Source organism: Pagrus major, chromosome 15 (genome assembly GCF_040436345.1).
Source record: "Pagrus major chromosome 15, Pma_NU_1.0".
In the NCBI taxonomy this organism is placed as follows: Eukaryota; Metazoa; Chordata; class Actinopteri; order Spariformes; family Sparidae; genus Pagrus; species Pagrus major.
The window spans coordinates 19,397,153-19,416,595 of NC_133229.1; the positions used below are offsets into that span (position 1 = coordinate 19,397,153).

At 39.5% G+C, this 19,443-nt stretch overlaps 2 protein-coding genes across 3 annotated transcripts; both read right to left on the minus strand.

The window, feature by feature from the left end:
• Positions 1-349: 349 nt before the first annotated feature.
• Positions 350-5,273, minus strand: LOC141009772 (myelin and lymphocyte protein-like). Its single transcript, XM_073482471.1, has 4 exons — positions 5,181-5,273; positions 1,246-1,413; positions 1,031-1,159; positions 350-424 (listed from the first exon to the last, which is right to left on the minus strand). The coding sequence occupies exons 1-4, from the start codon at positions 5,271-5,273 to the stop codon at positions 350-352; spliced, it is 465 nt and encodes a 154-aa protein (XP_073338572.1).
• A 1,870-nt stretch (positions 5,274-7,143) lies between these two features.
• On the minus strand, positions 7,144-18,776 carry LOC141008939 (myelin and lymphocyte protein-like). Of its 2 annotated transcripts, none has more exons than XM_073481304.1 (5): positions 18,661-18,776; positions 14,136-14,252; positions 9,186-9,350; positions 8,389-8,562; positions 7,144-8,232 (listed from the first exon to the last, which is right to left on the minus strand). In XM_073481304.1, exons 2-5 carry the CDS (start codon positions 14,220-14,222, stop codon positions 8,158-8,160), a joined length of 501 nt encoding a protein of 166 aa, XP_073337405.1. In that variant the 5' UTR covers positions 14,223-14,252; positions 18,661-18,776; the 3' UTR covers positions 7,144-8,157. The 2 variants fall into 2 exon arrangements, with proteins under 2 accessions (XP_073337405.1, XP_073337404.1); XM_073481303.1 differs by lacking the exon at positions 18,661-18,776 and adding an exon at positions 14,830-15,144.
• Positions 18,777-19,443: the final 667 nt, after the last annotated feature.

A 19,443-nucleotide genomic window follows, 5' to 3' on the forward strand; every position in this document is an offset into this window, starting at 1 on the left:
TATTCTTGACTATTTTTGACTTTCCTTTTATGTAAAAAATGATCAGTGGCTAAAAAATTGAGTAAAAAAACAAAGCTATTTTTCATATTGAGCTCATGCATAAAAAAAATGACAGTTTTCATAAGAACATGTGATAACAGGGTACAACTCTCCATTTACTTTCATTTTTCATGCTTTAATTTTATTTTATGGTGCTTCTTCACAAATCTACATCCACTCAACTTTCACCGAACATAAAACCACCGTAAATCTGACCAGGATGATTTTGTAATTTGTGGGTAATTCCACCACACATACTCACACTCACACTCACACTCACACACACATGTCTTCGTATCAGCGTCGCTCTTCAAAAGTTTTTCCATCGGATGGAGGAGAGGATGGTGTGGATGAAGTAGAAGAGTGTGGCCAGGAAGGCAAACACCTGAAACACACACACGAATGAAAACATATTTTATTGTTTGGAGCTATTGATGGTAAAGATAATATAAGTTTGTATTTAACATGTGTTTGTAGTCATAAACAGAACATGTGGATCAGTTAATAGTATCATGTACACACAGAAAGGATTGACTTAGTATAGATATGTTGGGTTTAAGTGTGTTTCTCCATGCATCTCCCATTGACAATACAACCAGCACCGCAGTCTGGCCCCAAAGCAAGATTCGGTGACACAATGACCCTTCCTTCTTTTTTAGGTTCCTTGGTTTTTAGACCAATAGGCCTTCCCATTCAACTCATTAGGGAAATACAATCTTGCTGTCTAAGCCACTGCTGACCCTGATGAAGACCTATGTTGGTCGCAACGTCATTTTAAATACATATTGCAATGTTAAATAAAGTGCATTTTAATAATGCACAAATCCTACAGTGTGCCTTAGATTGTTTTTGAAGGAGACAGAATTATAAAAAAAAACCTGTAAAATGGCTCAAAAAATGTAAAGAATGTCAAGCTGTTTGTTATTTAAGTGCTGTAATGTACATTTTTTAGTGCTGTACAGATGAATAGCAGTATGTACTCAGTTCTCACCACAGCAGCGATGTCAATCTGGTAGATTTTTGTTACGCCTGAAAGTGGTTTAAGCAGGAAGGTGATATAAGCCAAAGCCACGCCCGCACTGAGGTAGAAGAACGCTGCCAGGCCGTGGTAAGCAAAGTCCTGGAGACACACACAGATTTTTAACATTACAACACTTTCTCTCAGTTTCATTCATTCTTTCTCTCGTTCTGATCTCTTCCTCTTACAGCAGCAGCCCAGCCGGAGCTGTTCTTATGACCTCCAGCGGCGAAGATGATCATCCAGAGGAAAGTCATGACAAAGCAGAAGACGGAGACAAACATCACCCAGCCCAGAGGCATCGGAGGGTTCACGTGGGTCGACGCCACCAGGATCCACACCAGACCACCAAACACCTGCAAAGATGGAGGGAGCAGGTGGACAGAGGGCATTATGATTTTGGATATCAGCGTCACTAAAGATCCCTTTTTGTTCCTTGCCTCTGTGTGTCTTGTGTTTGGGTCCCTTTTTTTAATAAAGTCTGAACAAAAGGCTCATTCTAAGGTAAAGAAAGCACATCAATTCTTAGTTTCTGGTGATTATCCACCAATTAACACATAAATATTCATATTGTATTCCATTTCTGCCACCCGTAAATCCTACACACTGGACCTTTAATGAACTTACTCGCTAACATAAACCTTTTTTGCAGCGCAGTAATCCCCTACAGACATGAAATCCTACCACCAGCAGAAATGTGTTTTGATACTCTTGGATTCTTCTCCTTAGGCAAGCTATTTCCCCTCAAATGACCTGTGACTTACATGCTCATTTTCTCTCAATCTAAATGGGCTTAGCTGCGACCACCATTATTTTGACTTGGACAGTATTTTATAGGTCACCTGCGTTATTGATCAAACATTACCTGGATGCAGGCCGATTTACACAACTACACCTGGATCAAATGACTTATGCAATAAAATTAAATAATAATAATCACTGGATTTTTGTATTTACTGCAAGTTTAAGCTTCAGTTTTTCTATTTGGTCCCATTTAAGTCAAGAATCAGCAAACTGGGCTTGCAGACAGCAGCCTAAAAAAGCACAAATCAAAATTAGGTCAAAACCATAAAATGTAAAAGTCAACAATTAACATGAAATAGCCGTCAAACTAACAAGTCGGCAGGACCAGAGGTCACATCTCTCCACGTTGACTCAACAAACATGTCTCTCTTTACTTACAATAGCACAGGGTGGGTGGTGTTTAGTTACTTCAGATAACGTGTTAACCACATCCCTGTGATCGAAATTCTCAGGAATTCATTTTTACTGAGTCATGAACCACCTGCCTGAATATACGAGCATATAAAAGTGAACAGAGATAATAGTTTGCAACGTAAAAAAAGCCTTTGTGTCAATTTAAACACGAACCATACCTTATTTAATGATTCTGACCCTACTTTGGTAAAGAATCAACTGTTTCCACACTACCGGAAGAAGGTAATTTGTGCCGTTACGCATGGGGTGCTTCTCAGCTCATTTCTTAACCTACATAGTCAATGTTTTTAAGACTTCCAGCATGAAATAGCCATCTAAATAAAGGCTTTTTAACCATTTTGGCAGAAGATCGCCTTGGAATATTCCCTACCAAAGAGCGCCTTCATCACATTTTGTTTGAGCTACCCGAGCACTGTAGACTTTTTCTTTTCTGAATGACTGATTGAAATACACTACATAAGTCTTAAGTCAATAAAAAAGATTTCACTGTACGGTGAAAGATTTTGTCACTAGAACAACTTTAAAACACTTTTCCCGATCACTTTAAAGTTCACACAACATTAGTTTTACTGCTGAACACCACAAAATAATCTGAAAAGACAGACTTCGTCACTTCAACAAACTCTCTTTTCAATGCACACTTTTAAATTGTTGGGACTACAAGACACTGATGAATTTTCTGTTACATTCAGCTTCTTAACAACGAGGGGTGGAGTTGCCTTCAATCCAAAAAGTTTAATCTCTTCAAGTTAATGTCTTATTCATCTAACCCAACACGTAACTTCTCTTTGCGATGAAAAAAATAGATTCATTATACTGTATATGTGATCTATCGGTTGATATGATAAAGAATGGCCGTGACTCTCTCAAGACCCAATCAAACATTTACACAAAAGGGCGTGACATTTCAGTCTTGTACTTTATAACAGAGGGGAGGGTCGCCTTGAATGTCACGTGTTACAGTTGAAACACAGACATTTTCTCTTGCCACATAAACCTCATCATGGCATCGTCTCGTCAGCATGTGGCCAGGACAGTGCCAAACATCTCTGAGAAATATCGCAAGGATTCGTGCGCTCTGCAGGGAAAACCAGTGCTGCAGAAACCCAGAAAAAAACAAGACCTAGGGGTATTTTCATACATGTATATAAAGTTGTGTTTGTATATTGTGGAGCTAATGTAATGCATGTATATGTAACATCTCATGCAACAAAGCATGGGCGTGAGCAGCGGCACACGTGTGATATGTTACAATTGTAAATGCCTAAATTTGCGTGCACAGCTTGATTAATTAACTTTAATGTACCAACAATTAGATATATAATACTGTATTTATATTCTTTGTGTAAATACAGCTTTTGCTTTAGCAGATTGTAAAGCTATAGTTTAGGCGACAGCATTCAAATAGGTTACAACCCATCCAAAGATGAGGTTACATAACTGCTGCTTCAACTGCATTTCAGCGACTGCATATTTCTGCTTGAGAACCCGCTGTCTTTTGACATATATATTAAAAAAACCCAATGCTAATAAGAATGTTAAATAATGAGAGGTGACCTCAGGCACGTAAGAAAGAAGAAAATCAGAAAACAGAGAGAACTGTTTGCCATAAACTGTGATGAAAATGCATGTCGCTGATCGCTGTATGTCTTTTCAGGCGACATGTTTGTTGATAAAAGCACAAGAAAATGCTGCACGCCTGACGTATTCAGCATCAAATCAATGTCTTGTATGTTTTGTGAGGCATGCACTGCAAAAAAACATGTTATATTATTTAATTTAGTGGGGTTTTTTTCTATTTTCTTCAGAGAAAATTCTGTCATTAAGGTGAGATAACTTAACTTTTCCTGCACTTTATGATTTATATAATCATTATAGCCTAACTGGACAAACTGAAGTAAGAAGTAAACCATCAGGCTGCCTTACACAAGGCTTTGATTGTTCTGTCCTTTTAAACAGACAAGAAATATGTAAGCACGACTATCCAGAGGACTTTTTTTTTTTGTATTTGGTGGTATCTGTTTACGGAACACTTGCAGATATCGTTAGCCTCTTTTACACCTTTCATCACCACACCGTCTGCAGATCTGTTGCTTGTTTTCATGCAACTCCTCATGGAAGCAAGGCGTCAGCAACATGGCTAGTGGATCCTCATCACAACCCTTCCCTTGATAAATAAAAGCCCAAATAAACAACCTAACATACAACATAAACTGAAACACTTTCCTCCCCTGCACGGTCATATGAGCAGTTTCTATCTTTTGTCATCGTGCAGGGAGAGGAAGAGTTGGCCGCATTCTTTCTTAGATTAGCAGCACACAGACACAATATGAGTGAAATGTGAGAGGTGAGAAGACGCAGGCGCTCCTCCCACGTTGGCAATATGTTTCAGCATCTCCTGTTTCACCAAAATGCACATTTTCTACTGAAATACTTCAAAATCAAACTCAAACTGTACATCACATTAATTTGTTGTTTTTCCAGGCCAAAATAAAAAACAAGTTCTAGGATTTTTTTTTAGAGATAAGCATTGAAGTTGGTACCTGAAGTTAAGCATGAGCTACAGCAGGAGAATTCAAATTATAATGTGTACTTATTTCAAATACCAAGTGTCTTCCAACTGCCTTTTGTCCCTTTAAGAGACCTTTATTTTGTAAAAGTAGACTTGTTTTATTTTTAGATATTTACCAGTTGAATAAAATAGTTAAATTGTTACTATGAGTGACATTAATGACTGTTTATTGCAATATTTGTTGTATTAAAACACTTTAAAATCAAATTAGTTTCATCTAAAACAGTCCTTAACTATCAGCTGGATATCAAACATTTATCCAAAATGGAAAGAAATGCCCTCCATTACTGACTTCAAGGTCAGCTGCTCTGTCCTCAGCCATCGTCCACTCACCAGTTCAGGCAGGTAAAGTATATCCGGGGCCGTGGTACAGATCCCCAGTCCGCTGGGCAGGCTCCCCATCGGCTGAGCAGTCGTTGCAGCCATCTCTGCCTGTTCCTTCTGGCGACCGGCCCTCTCCTCTGAGATCTAACGGAGTGGCAGCAGGTGTTTCTGACTCTTATAGGGAGGCCAGACAAACCCGTTCTGCTCCTGTGGGTGAGAGATCCCTTCCCACAACAGCTCCATGCACCACCCATCATCTTACACCGCCCAAGGCTACCATGTGGGATTTTGAAACAACCAGAGAAGGAATTTTGTGCCTCGTGGCTACAGATAAACCTGTGGGCTGAAATATCAACATTTTTGCTGCAGAGTAAAGAAACAGCTCACTGAGTTTCAGGTTTAGTCTGACTTTATGATCCTCACATTGTGTTAGCTGAGTGCCCGCAGCCTCTATTTGTGGTGCACACAGGGGCTATAAAAAGTGTTTCTTTTCAAAATACAGATGCTCACGATTGGTTTTATTGACAAAGACATTTCATCTCAACCACCTCAATCTCACAGACACTTTTAACAGTCACACAGCTTTACTTTAAAGGGGCATTATGTAAGAACATTTAACTTATCAACAGAATGTGAATAAAAATCCATTTTAACATTATAGTGTCTGTGTATTGCAGAGATATCTAATGACATCAGCATGCTAACCAACAAGCCCTGCTTCAATCCAAAGTCCATGCGGTGCTGTGTAATCACTAACACTGACTCACCATCACCCAGTCCAAGCCACTAGCTTCATGGTTAATGAGCTAACTAGCTCAAGCTATCACCGCTGGTGATATACTGCTCCTCATTCGTTTTGAGTATGAATTCTTTCATGTTGCACCTTTAAGGGTGAGCTAATTAATATTCTCGTGTGAACAATAGATCAGTTTGAAGCGTTTTAGCATCTTTTGGCTCATTGTTTTGGTTTTACAGCACAACTTTACTGTTTTGTTTCACTCGCACTCTCATCAGTCCATTTCCAGCCACAGCCAATGCAAAATAATCCACTGTACATGAGCTGCCCAGCACCAAACGACAACTTAAGTGACCCGCTGGTGAACTAAGTGGTGCTTTTATTTGCTAAAGAGCCAGATGTTTTTCTCAGGAGTTGGTGGAGACCAAATTAGAGCGAACAAGAGAATTAATACTCTATTCAACTGTAAATAAGTAACGGTGGAGGCTCCTGTGTTGTATTTATAATATAATTTACTTCACTTGTAACCTTTTACTGCTTTTTTGTTTATTTGAATATGTTCTTTGTATGCTTTTTGGACAAGATACAAATGTCTCAAATGCTCCATATCATTTATTCTACTCACATACATGAAAAGACGAGCGCTCTTTGTGGTTTTGCAGAGTTGAACAAAAAAAAAGTAGTACTATAATGTATACGTTACATATGTGCAGGATAACATGGTTATAATATATAACTTAAAAATGCAGAATTGGTTCTGTTGAATTCTTCTTTTCCCTCAAAGATCATTTACACCAGGGCTGCCCAAAGTTTTTCCATTTGAGGCCCAAAACTGAAATATCTATTGTATTTTAATGTGTTGTTGAGATGCAGAATGATATTTGGATGATCTGATGAAGTTCCCTTAAATGACTGACTGTATGTAAATGGACATTTTTTAATAATTAGATATCCTACATATTTAAAGAGCATTTTACCTCACAAAAAACAGCATTAAGTCATTTACATTGCTTCTTTTCAAAATTAATTTCCTTTTTTTGTCACTTGAAACATCTCGAGCCAAAGTGAACCTGAGCAACTTTGGCTCGAAGGCCGCCAGCCCGGATTTATGTGCTAATATAAATGTAAAATGACCAAGAAGAAAAGCCACAGTGTTTGAATATCCAATGAATTTATTTCACATGGATTCATAGATTCCAAAAATACCTGTAAAGTGAAATCCCTTCTAATATTTACATCATCAAATGTTTTGGAAGTTCTCTTTGCAAGTCATCAGACCGAGCCTTTCAGAAGAGAAAACAAGAAAACACTAAAGCTATTTAAAATGAATACAAAAGATTTGCGGTGGTCAGAAGGGAGAGCTGTTTATCCATTTATATTTATATATCTTATGTTCATCGTAAACAAGGAGAAAACATGCAGCAAACAAAGGACATTCCTCTCGCCAATCAAATCTTTCAGATATTCAGTGTTTCATGCTGTGAAAGGTGCAAATCCTTGGATTTATTAGTGACTAAAATGTACTGTACTAACACAAAGTTCTGCAACGGAATGTGTTTTATACTTTAAAGTGAAATGCTGTAATGTCTCCAATTTGTAGAAATGTTAACTGCGAGCTGGAACCAAACTTCTGGCAAATTAATTTGTAAAACACCTTTATAAAGAATGTGAAATGTCTTGGAGCCATTGGTAATTTCAGCTGTACAGCAAACAATGACACTTTAATTAGTCTCTGCACTCTCGAGTGTGTTCTGTTGTTTAGCTGCCAACAAGTAAATCATTTTATCTTGTTCTCTGCCAGATGCTAAACCGAAACATGCCACCATGTTTGGCTTTTAGCAGACTGTATTTGCCAGACACCCATTTGAACTAAGGCTTCTCATGACTATTTAAAGGGGCACTCCACTGATTTTACACTCATCCACCTTCCACCACATTTATTTCTGACAAACACATTTTACTCCATTTATTTCATTTGCATCTATCTGAACAAATCGCTGCCGTCTGTTTTCATTACAAAAAGAGTCAATTTTGGGGGGTAATAATGCGCGGGTGTACCTCGCTAACCAGACCAATAAAAGTGACATTTATTGATAACCTGCTTGTTTTCCACTCATACATTCATTTGATGTTTTGGCACGTTGGCTGGTGAAAATAAAAAGAAACAAAACTGAAAAAGTCATCCTGTGTTTAGTCCAGTGACAGGTCAGCTGGTTGTTCTTCTTTGGTCTTGGTCAGTGTTATGTTTCATTAGGACCTCTTCCATCTGATGGCGGAGAAAATGGCGTGGAGGAAGTAGAGAAGAGTGGCCACATAGGACATCACCTGAAACCCACAGACAGAACACAGATTCAAAAAAGACGATCCATCTCGACGTGGCAATGAAAAACAAGACTGTAGCTTTAAAGAAAAGCTGGAACAAGCTGACACAGAAAACACTGTCTTGTCTTCAAAGAGTTAACGTCCGTGTGTTTGACATACCACTGCAGCAATGTCCAGTCTGTAGACTTTGAGAGCGTCACCGGTTAGCGTCTGCACGATCCCCCCGACACCCGGCACGATCGTCAGACCCCACCCTTTCAGAACAGTGATGTACGCCAGATCCACCGACGCACTGAGGTAGAAAACCACCGCCACAAAATGATAACCCACATCCTGCAGGGGGAGGAGTAGGAGGGGAGGAACAGGAGGGGTAGAAAGGACAATGGGGACAATGGAGGATGAAGGAGGAAATTGGTGAAAGAGACATGAGAGACACAGTAAGAAGGAAGAGACACGTGAAAAGAAGACGGGAGAAAATTAAAGTGTGCAGAAAGAGGTGATGGAAAAGGACATAAAGGGGAAAACAGAGGAGGAGACGTGGTTACAAAATATGAAACATGACAAAGAAGAGAGGCAGAAAAACTTTCAATCAACCAACCATTTCCTCAGCTCTGTCTACCTTAGTTAATGTTGAGAAGCACAACTTATGCAGTTTAAAATCATAATGGTGGCCGATTTACCACGCTAAATTCTTAAAAAAATTTTAATTGAATCTTCCTCTCACTTCTCAGCCCATTTGTCGGAATAAAGTGTTTGTTCATGTCAAATCATGTGTAGCGAGGAAGGCTAGAAAGCAAGGGAGGCTCAAGTCTGAGTTTTAACATTTGTAAGTGAAACCACCAATTTCATGACACAAAATTTAACCTTTCGAAACGTAAGGTTTCGAAGTTGTGACTGAATCTACAGTTAACCATTTAACCAAATTAGCCACTCAGGGCGTGATGGGCGTGTCTAACCAGGGAGGGCCAGATGCTGCTCCCATTGGCTCCGCAGAGGAAGATGAAGAACCACAGTGTCGTCGCCACGAAGCAGAAGACGGACACGAACATCACCCAGCCCAGAGGGTTGTCCGGATAGACACGAGTCGATGCCACCAGGATCCACACCAAACCTCCGAAAACCTGCAGGGTCACACGGGGGAGGTGAAACAGTTTCGGTTAGCATTTAGCTACAGTCTCATGATGAACTAATATAACTGGTCGAGTTTTACTTTAATAGTTTCTTTCTTTTCATTTTTCCACAAGATGAACAGTAACAAAATCTGTTTTGTCACAAAAACAAGAGCTTTTCCACCTCCTCCAACACTGGGACACTGACTATGAGAGTGATGAGAGAGAAACAATACAGTTGGCTAAACAAAGCTTGTTTTAAAGCTCCGTAAAGCTGAGAGGAGCTGCAGATATGCTCATCACCACAAGGGACCGCTTTTTTCACAGTGTCATTTGATAGATAGCTAATTATAGAATAGATATAAAATATTGATTATGGTCTCTGTAAAGTGGTACTCCAGTAATCAGTATTGCGTTTCAATAAAGTTGGGGGAAGTGCAAGAGAGGTGGATCCGTCTTAAGTTTCCCATGAAGATATAAACGTGTCGACGCTAAGCCTATTTCATTTTTCAGAATAATCCTTCAGTGATTCATGTGTAAAACTGGCGGCGTGCCCCTTTAAAGTAAGGGTTGGGCTTAAGGTGTTGAAAACACACACACACACACACATTGTTGGCACTCTTGGGTCTGTCTCTCTCCTCCTTTGACAAACATTCTGCTTAAAGGAGTCATTGGCATTCAGATATAACATGAACCAGCATTTGTTCCTTGATAAGAGGCACTTTGAAATGCTTTGCTGTACAGAGAAAACCGTTCCCATATTTTATTATGCAATAAGACACTGTGTTGTGACAGGCCCTTTTTTTATAGGTGAACACGACTGCACCAATAAACTACAATGGCACTCAGTAGAGAACATACCTCCGCCAAGGCCAAACAGTCCCCTTTAATTAAATCAGGCCTTATATCACACTTAAAAGTCCGCCTCGAAATGTTAGTGAGTCCTGAAAATCGATCAGTTTACTTTACTGAAACCGAAACTGAGGTTGGAGTGAGAAACTGGCCACCTGTAAAACTTAAAAATGTTGGTTAAAGGAACAATCTTCTCACTCAGTCACTTCAGCCGGTTAGTACCCAACCACGATTTCTTGCAATTCGTGTCACAAATACAGCGAAACCAGGTTTCACTCAGCTGTGTACACACGGTGAGTTCAAAGCCGGGGCAACCTGTTCATAAATTAGCCGCTATGCATTTCTGTAACTCAGCAACCAACTTTCAGTCTGACCACATGTAAAGAATGTGACACGCCCTGAATTAAACAATACACCTGCAGGTAGTTCAAATATTAACTACATTTATTCTTCTCTGTATGACTGTATCACTTGTTCTTTCATTTCATCGGAGCTATATGATGCTCGGATGTCCTGACGCTCATGGATCATTAACTCAGAGACATTTTCTAGGTGTGTGAGTGGTGTTTTATTTCAGAATCTTAAATTCAAAGTGTCGTCTGTGGGTTTCAGATTTGTCCACATTACATGAAAAGTAAAACGGTTGACTCACTGATGGAGAAAACATTTTATTTTCATGTGATCAATATACAATTTTATGTTTAAAGTAACATTTAAGCGCAACAAATCCATATTTAATTTTTTTTTTTATCAATCTATAAGGATATGATGGTTTTCATAATGTTTTTAATGTGAAAATGTACTTTCAATTCAATAAGCAGTGAATTATCAGCTCAAAAACAACCTGATGTTATACTTTAGCTATAATTTTTCTACTTTTGAATTATATGTGGAGTATTTCTACCATCCTCTCAAAAAGAAATCTAACAAAGTGTGTTTAAGTCCTGAAACAAGAAAATCGCAGGCTCTGTCATTTTCTAACAGCCGGTAAAAACGGATGATATCATGTTATGTGACGAAGAACAGTTACATGCCAGCGTTTTTATTATTATATAAAAAGTCCCCTCATGACTCTCACTTTAAATTCAAAACATTTAAGGTGAGAAAGTCACATTAGTCAAATACCTGACAGTGTTCAAGCACAGCGTGAGGTAAGAAAACACCTGAGTCCACATTTTACTACTGTGAAAACACTGTGTTACTTCAAACAAACATGAAGCTATCACATGCAGCAAATATTATATAAGCCTTATCTCCAGTACTTAATATCAGACTATCGGCATACCAGAGGAACATATCCATTCATATCATCACAGGTCAAAGGGAATTAGTCTGAAGCCGATTAAATTCCCACCGAAAATCTTTCTTTTATTATCGAATTCTCTCTATCAGGCGATTCAGAAATGTTCCCATGACAGAGGACGGTGGGTTTTTCCATCCTGGGTTCACAGCAGTCACAATGAATTGTAACCCAGAGTCACAGCAAGAAGACGTGTCCGTGTGTGAAAAAGCCCCAAAACTTTTGAGAGCACTCAAATTCTTCATATGACTCATGTTGAAAACAATCCTTGCATTTCCATTAAAAAGCTAAATGTATGAATGTATGTGTGAATCCAGGATAACTAAAGATTTTTCACTGAATTATTCCTTTAAACCTTCAGTAATCCATATGACCTCAGCTTGAAATAACTGCCAACTCAAACAAGTATTCAAATATTAACTATAATAATCAACAAAATGTGAAGAAATAACATTTTGGATGTTATGTTAAAGACATGTATGTGTTGCAGAGATGTCTCCTGAAGTTGAAGCATGCTAACAAGCTAGCCCTGGCCCGTCCTTATGATACCACTTTGTGCGATAGTCCATAGAGGCGATGGCCCGATAGTTAAGCTCAGACAGAGTCAGCTAATCGGACTACTAGCTGCACGGCCAACTGAGCTAACTAGCTGAGCTACAGTTAGCAGCAGTAAGCGGTTGCTCTGGTTTTGCTGGCTCCTAGGTGGCACTTTTCTTACATATTGCACCTTTTACTGCTGAATTACACAAAATGCAAAATGTGTGTCTTGCTGCTCCATCACTCAGTTTCGTTTCAGGATAACAACACTGGACAGAAGCCAAAAAAAGCAGCCAAGCCCATCTTTTCCCAGCCCTTCTTTTAATTGGGCTGTTTTACAACCAGGGTAGTAAATACTACCAGTACATTTCCACACCTGAGCTGCAGATTATTTCATGAAAAGGTGCGCTGGCACAGAGCCAGAAAAAAGACCCAAGCCAGCAGGTAAACCATGTGAGATGATGGCTGGTTTAGATTTACACCTCCCTCTGCAACTAAAGCTGTTTTTCCACCTGTGTCACACAGATTTAATCTTGCAGAAAACACAGATAGTATGTTGTTGTTTCTGAATGATTCAAGCAAACAGGAGCTTTATTGAATGTGTTATATTCCTTCCTTAACCTAAGTTGGGATATTCCACTCATATTCCACCTCCACAGCGAGGACAGATACACCTCAGGACTGATTTAAGAGATAAGCAAGACATGGGAGCTTTCCAAGTTTTCTCACTGAGGAAGGAAGTCTGTGCCCTAAATCTATACAACAGAAAGATCTGATACACCAACATGATCCAAAATTGGACTGGAATATCAGATCGGGGTTAACCAAGGTTTACACTGCGATTGAAGCGTCTATGAGTCGATCCTCTCCTTGTTTCCTGTCACCTCTTTACTGTCCAGTTACAAATAAAGACACAAAACGTACCCCAGGAAGTTCAGGTTGACAAACTGAGCTTCTGTTCCAATTATTAGACTGTGAAGTTATTGCAAAATTATTAAAACCTTTAAATTTAAACACAAAACTGTCAACAGGAAGTCTTCTTCCAAAAATATAATACCAGAAACTTTTTCTAAATAACTTTATTCCCTCAAAATATACATTAAATTATAAGCTTCTTGTAATTAATCAAACTCATTCATTGAAGGAGACATCTTAGAAAATAGAAAAAGAAGTTTTGCCAGAACTTTGCTACTGGAATGACCAGGTTAGACCCAGTTATTGCAGTAGCAAAACATCTAATGTACAGAATAATCAATAATATTTAATAATTTACTACCCTTTTGAACGCCTCTTACACACCTCAGATATCTTATGGTACACATCTCTTCTGTTACACTTTCTGTCACAAACCTGAAGCAGTGCACAGTAAAAAGTGTCATTTCGTTTTAATTTTTTTATTTGACAGATTTTTGAAATATTAAAAGTTGACTTTACTTTTAAACTATCAGGATACCGATCACCTCAGAATAACCAAGTAAAGAAGGCCATAAAATTTAAGTTGTGGGAGCTAAGAAGTATTAACAACTTAAAAGTATTAGTCTGTAATTCTGATGTAATCAGTACCCCGACTTTTTCTAAGTAAAGTCTACTTTTAAAATTTGCAGTGTATAGACTCATAAAAGTTTTAACTTAGAGCTACATCTTACACTGTCCAAAAGTTGTGTTGACCTTTTCTTGATATTTTGCTTTTTGTTGCCAAAACATGTCAAAGGTGCCGTTTTCTCGTTGCCATGTCAACGGTGTGTCTTCCACCGGAAATGATTTGCTCTGTGGGAGAAACTCTCAATATAAACTCAACAGAACGCCAAAACTTCTGACATAAATAACCTTTAAATCTGTGCCAACAAGTATCAATAAAAACCAGCTCCATCGCCTGATGCTTGTGTCATTTTTAAGCAAACCAAACCTTTTAACTCCTCTTCATGGTTTGTGGTCACTCTGCTCTGTGTTGGCTTCACTGATCAAACACTGATGCAACGCAACAATACAAGGTGGATAGTTTGTTATCTGAAACTGACTCGCCTCGATGGAGCAATGACGAGGAAGCGGGAAACAAGATCAAAATCTCCAAAAATATCAAAGTGAGAATGAACAGATGAGAAACTCACAAACTCAGGGATGAAGAACACGTCAGGAATGGAGGTGAAGATCCTGCCGCCTGTGGGCAGAACATCCGCCGAGGTGGTGGAAGCCATAGTCCAAAACTCTGTTTGTGTGCGATTCACCTAGAATGAGATGTGTAACGTATTTTAATCTGCTTTTTAAAGGCCGTCTCTCACTCCCCCTCCATCTCTTCTCCTGCACCTCCCTCTATCACCTCTACTCCACCTCCACCTCCATCCCTTCGGTTGAAACGACCAGTTTGACAGGTGCTTTTTGGCTTTGTGTGAGTAGTGGGAGGATGTCTCAGGTCTGTGTGTGTGTGTGTGTGCCCTCATATGTTCCCAGTGTGTTTGTGTGTGTCTCTATAAATGGCAACAACCCGTTTACATGCATACAAAAAAGTGATTGTGAGGCAACTAATGCAGCCCGGAGGAGACAAAAGGAGGTAAACGTCATCCTCTGTGGTTAACAAATAAAAGCTTAGGTCCTGCAGCTTAATCTGTGCTCAAATAAAACCACTCTCTCTGTGTTCATGCTCATGTTATTAGAAACGCATCAACTGTCCCTTCAATGCTAGTTTCACAACAGTTTCAGTCTCAATTATAAGACTTATTTGTTTTCTCTCAATAACAGTGTGTTGGATGAGTCGTGTAGAAATAGCAATGGAGTTTGGGAGCTCAGATTATTGCCTCTTATTACCTCTATGCTGTAACAGCGGCGGATGTGCAGCTCTGTCACCAGAACAAATGTTGGCAATGTACATCTCTGCAAACCACAGATATGTTTAAACTTTAAATTTCTTTAAGTCGCAACTTTAGGCACAAAAACAATGTGATTAATGACCATGTTTTGGATTAAAATACCTGTTTTCGTCACCGCTAACTCGGCTGGAGATGTCCGGAGGTTGTTATAAATATCCAGCGGTTTCATGCTTACAAAAGTTGAACCACAGTCTCCAACTGTGGTCACTGGCTTGGGAGCCTTCTTGCTTGCAACTCATCTACCTCCATCGCCCAGTATGAAAGCATGGACATGTAATGTGTGCATGATATACACAGTTTGTAGAAACATCAATGTACGTAGCCTTTGACACGTATAAATGTGAATGTATCAGTGTTTTGCAGAAACGTAAACTAAATCCAGTTTATATAATACATCCACGGCCTACAGGATATTACTTTCCAGCAGCCCAAAACTGTTCAATCCAAATTTGATCTTTTTCTGTTCATTTGCCCTGTTAATGAACTATAAAACTACTTTACATAACTTTAACAGTATTTAAAACCAAGATGCATCTCTGACCTTTTAAGTCCTTATCAGCTAAATTGCAGCTTGAGTTTATGTTCATTTTTGAGTGTGTGCATGTGTTTGTATGGGAACCCACTGAACTACATTCCTGCTCAGTCAGCGTCAAGGCTACCACACATGGGCAGAGAGAGGGAGGGTCAGTTTGGTTTGTTAATGCATAGAGTGCACATGCGGGATGACAGCCAGAGGAGGATGGAGAAGGGCAAACACACACGTCGATGAAGTGGTTTGGAGTGAAACGAGAGAGCGAGCGAAGAGCAAACAGAGAAAAAGAGAGAGGCTGGGAGTGGCTGGGGTTTAATTTATCACCTGTGACACTGTAGTTTTCCACCTGACAACAGAAAATCAATTATCCAGCTGACAGAGGAGATTCCAGGACACTTTAGGTGCAATATGCATGATCTATATAAAAGATTTGCTTAAAAACTAACAGTCTAAAACTAACTATCAGGTTTGATGTGAAAGACGGAGGCTGCTGAGCCCTGTTCCATTGCCGTTGGTTCCAGTCTGCATAGCTCGAGTCATCTTAGGGCCACTCGCTGCACAGCTAACTGAGCTAACTTGCTAACGCCAGATATAGCTACAGCAGAGAGTACAGAGGGCAGCAGGTAGTGGTTCCTCTGGTGATATGCTGCTCCTGCTTTAACAGGGGGCAATTCTTACAGATCACACCTGTGAAATCATTGAATTAACAAGATATATGTCAAACTATTCCATTTGAGATGAAACTAATATCACATTTTGTTTATTGTTTCTTGTCACAGTGAGACGGTGAGCTCTATCTTTCAAGTCGGATTGTGCTTTTGTCTCCGAGTGTGTCACCCACTCAAACTGTCAAACACAGCGTGATGGTTTCCAGGCTGAGGGATTCAAACTCAGCACAATATACAAAACCTATTGTGTAGGATGACTCACAGACCTTTTAATCTCTGTCTCAGTTCATATCGGACGAATGTTTTTATGCTCAACACTGAGCTACTGAAGTTTAACAACATTGTGCTTTAGAGCTTTAGAGCCATTATTTTCAGGGTGGGCTTTTGAATGTGTGTCACAAATTAGAGATTACTGGAAACGATGCAGCTCTGGACTAATTTCACATAATCTTAAAGGTGAAGAATGTCTCATTCACTTCAATATCATGTTTAACCCCTGTGTGTGTTTTGTTAAGCTACTTCACCAGCTAACTGCACCATAATAGATATTTCAAAACAAAACAGCCTTCAAACAGGGCCTGTTTCTTATAAAAGGCATCTTGTGATTTGCGCTAATGACGCACTCAGCTAACGAGCCATAAAGCCTCAATATTGTGCAGTGAGTCATTCTGTAAGAGTGGCTTTCATGTTGTCCAAATGAGGGTTTGTCTCTTTCAGAGAGAGAAACCTGCTTTGTTCTGGAGATGCTGACACACCCTGAGTCAACTTATTGATCTGTTAGCTGCTGCAAAGGTCACTAAAGTGTGTTTGGAGACCCTCCTGTTTCTTCAAAGCTAAAGGTCAAAGGTGACGTAGAGGAGTCCAAATGGAGTGAGGGTTGTTCTGTCTGATTGTATTACATTTGCTGTTTAACTGCAAACAAGAGAAGGAAGCAGGACAATGACCTCTTTCCCTGTTTGTCCAAAAAAATCTATTAATGAGGTTTTAAAACTTAAAATGGCGCAAACATGGTTGCAAACAGCATCTTATGTATGCATCTAGTAGACATGGAGCAACATTAGAATTAATTTGGAGGTGCGCTTGTGTCCACCTGATGAATATAATACCAATAGGCTATACTATCTTAGCACTGGTTTGCTCTCAATTTACTCCTGAGGGAAATATTTGGCTCTTTAGCTGCTAGAATCAGTTATGCTGCTACCTTAACTTGCTGGTGGAGGGCAGAGAGCATGCAGTGGGTTTCCTCACTAAAAGCAGCTGCCTGATGCGGCTGACAACATTTGGTAACAGGAGCGGTTTGAGTTATTCCAAACAGTGAAGTTGCAGACCATAAAACCAAAACCCTAACCCTAACACTCTGGAGAGCTGAAGAAAATTGCACAGTCGGGGAATAATTTTCTGAGGGGTCGTCACTAACCAATGAACCAGTCATGCAGTCGCCATCTTCCTCACAATCTTAAAAGAAGAGGTCAATTTTCAGTTCAAACTCATTTCACTCTTTAAAAGCTTGAAAATTAATCCGTGGGATATTTAATTGTTTAGTTTATCTCCTCATATAATGAAATGTGAAACTATCGTAGCCCTGTCTGAACCGTCAGACAAACACACACACACACACACACACACACACACACACACACACACACACACACACACACACAGAAACAGAGTTACACTGGTTGGGCAGCCAACAAGTTGTGTTTGGCCAGTGTTAAGAGAGACACACCTTTGGACTAGCTCCTCCATTATGGATCTGGTTACAGGAACACACACACACACACACACACACACACACACACAAATACTTCCATGGGAACCCCTGCCAGCTCTGTCAAAACACAATGGCTATTTGTCAGCATCAGGTGTAGTAACACACATACACAGATACACAAACAATGATAAAGAATGCATTGTGTTTTATAGCCTGACTGACAAAACCACACAGTTTGTATCCATAAAAAGATAAACGCAAAAAGTTGAAATATTGCAGGACCTCATTCCACTGCACTGTAAACTCGAGGTGCCTCTGACAGCCAGACAAACTGAACTTCAACTTGAGGAACCAGGTTCAAACCCTATTTGTTTGTCTGCTCTGAGTTCCTGTTAGCTCCAGGGGGTCTGCTCTGTGGCTGACCCTGACCTCTGACCCCCCAGGAGGATGACAAACACATATGCTTTACCAAATGTCCAAAACATCATGCTCTCTCTGGTTAACTTAAATGTTGATCTTACATCTTAAGGAGAAATGTGTCTTATTTAGCAACAAACTGGTGAACATATTGGAGTAGAGAGCCAGATAGAAGTTCCTCAGAACCTCAGAAGTTGGTGGTGGAGACCAAAAACAGAGCTAAAACAAGAGTGATTATCTGACTTGAACTCATCAGGTGAACAAAAAACACGACACATGAATGCTCCTTTTACGAAGAATCTATCGGACATCCTTTTTATGAATATGTAGTATTATTTGTGCACTATGTGTCATATTTTCAGTCTCCACACTGAATTTATGTTTACCTCCTCTCTGAATAATTTCCTCATAGAAAGTATCTTGTAGTGTATTGGTGTTTACTTATTCAATCAAGGAGTCAGAAGACATCTCTCGGCTTCCAGGATCATCTTTCCTGCTTAACTGGTCCTGACCTGTTCCTGCTCCCCCCTCTTCCTCTTCCTCCTCATCCTCCTCCTCCTCAGACACGATTGTCCTCCTGGGGCACAAAGAGAAGTGGGTGAGCAGGTCTCAGCGTTTCCAGGTGATAATAGCAGGCACGTTTACAATGAGGTTTTCTGTCGGTGGCTGAGTATCATTTCACCACATGTAAAGCTCAGTTCAGACTTTTATCAACATCTATCATGAAGGAATTGCAACATAGACCCGTCTTCCACTCATCTTACACAGGCTTTTAAAAGTGACGTAACCCAACACTGCTGAAGACACACATCAAGTTTACTTCCTTGTATGTTTTATTCAAACTATGAAAAAGAAGTGTCTCATAAGGGTTTTAACTGTCAAACAATGCATGCTGGGAAATCTGCTTATATGTTTATCATGTTTCTTTAACTTATTTTAATGAGTTGATTGAAAAGTGGTCTGAAAATAATTAGAAATTTTGAGTTTAATCAATTTGAGATTAATTAAAACTTCAACATTCACTTTAAGAAAATATTATTGATTCTAATAAACTTTTAACAGTGTAACATTCGAGGCTGATGCCAATGACTAATGTGTAGAGCAAGTCTAATAATGCTATGAGACCCTGCCGGTATCAGTCGTTCATAGGTCACAACACTCTTTGGGTGCCGTTCTTAAAAGGCAGCAACACTATCAGCTCCTCTTTCATATGTTTATGTTGTG

Coding starts and splice junctions, on each gene's coding strand:
- LOC141008939 (XM_073481304.1), bottom strand. CDS start 14,222: ATGGCTTCCACCACCTCGGCGGATGTTCTGCCCACAGGCGGCAGGATC. Junction 9,351..14,135: donor TGTTCTTCATCCCTGAGTTT/GTGAGTTTCTCA, acceptor GTGACCCTGCAG/GTTTTCGGAGGTTTGGTGTG. Junction 8,563..9,185: donor GCAGCATCTGGCCCTCCCTG/GTTAGACACGCC, acceptor CTCCCCCTGCAG/GATGTGGGTTATCATTTTGT.
- LOC141009772 (XM_073482471.1), bottom strand. CDS start 5,273: ATGGCTGCAACGACTGCTCAGCCGATGGGGAGCCTGCCCAGCGGACTG. Junction 1,414..5,180: donor TACTTTACCTGCCTGAACTG/GTGAGTGGACGA, acceptor CCATCTTTGCAG/GTGTTTGGTGGTCTGGTGTG. Junction 1,160..1,245: donor GCTCCGGCTGGGCTGCTGCT/GTAAGAGGAAGA, acceptor GTGTGTCTCCAG/GACTTTGCTTACCACGGCCT.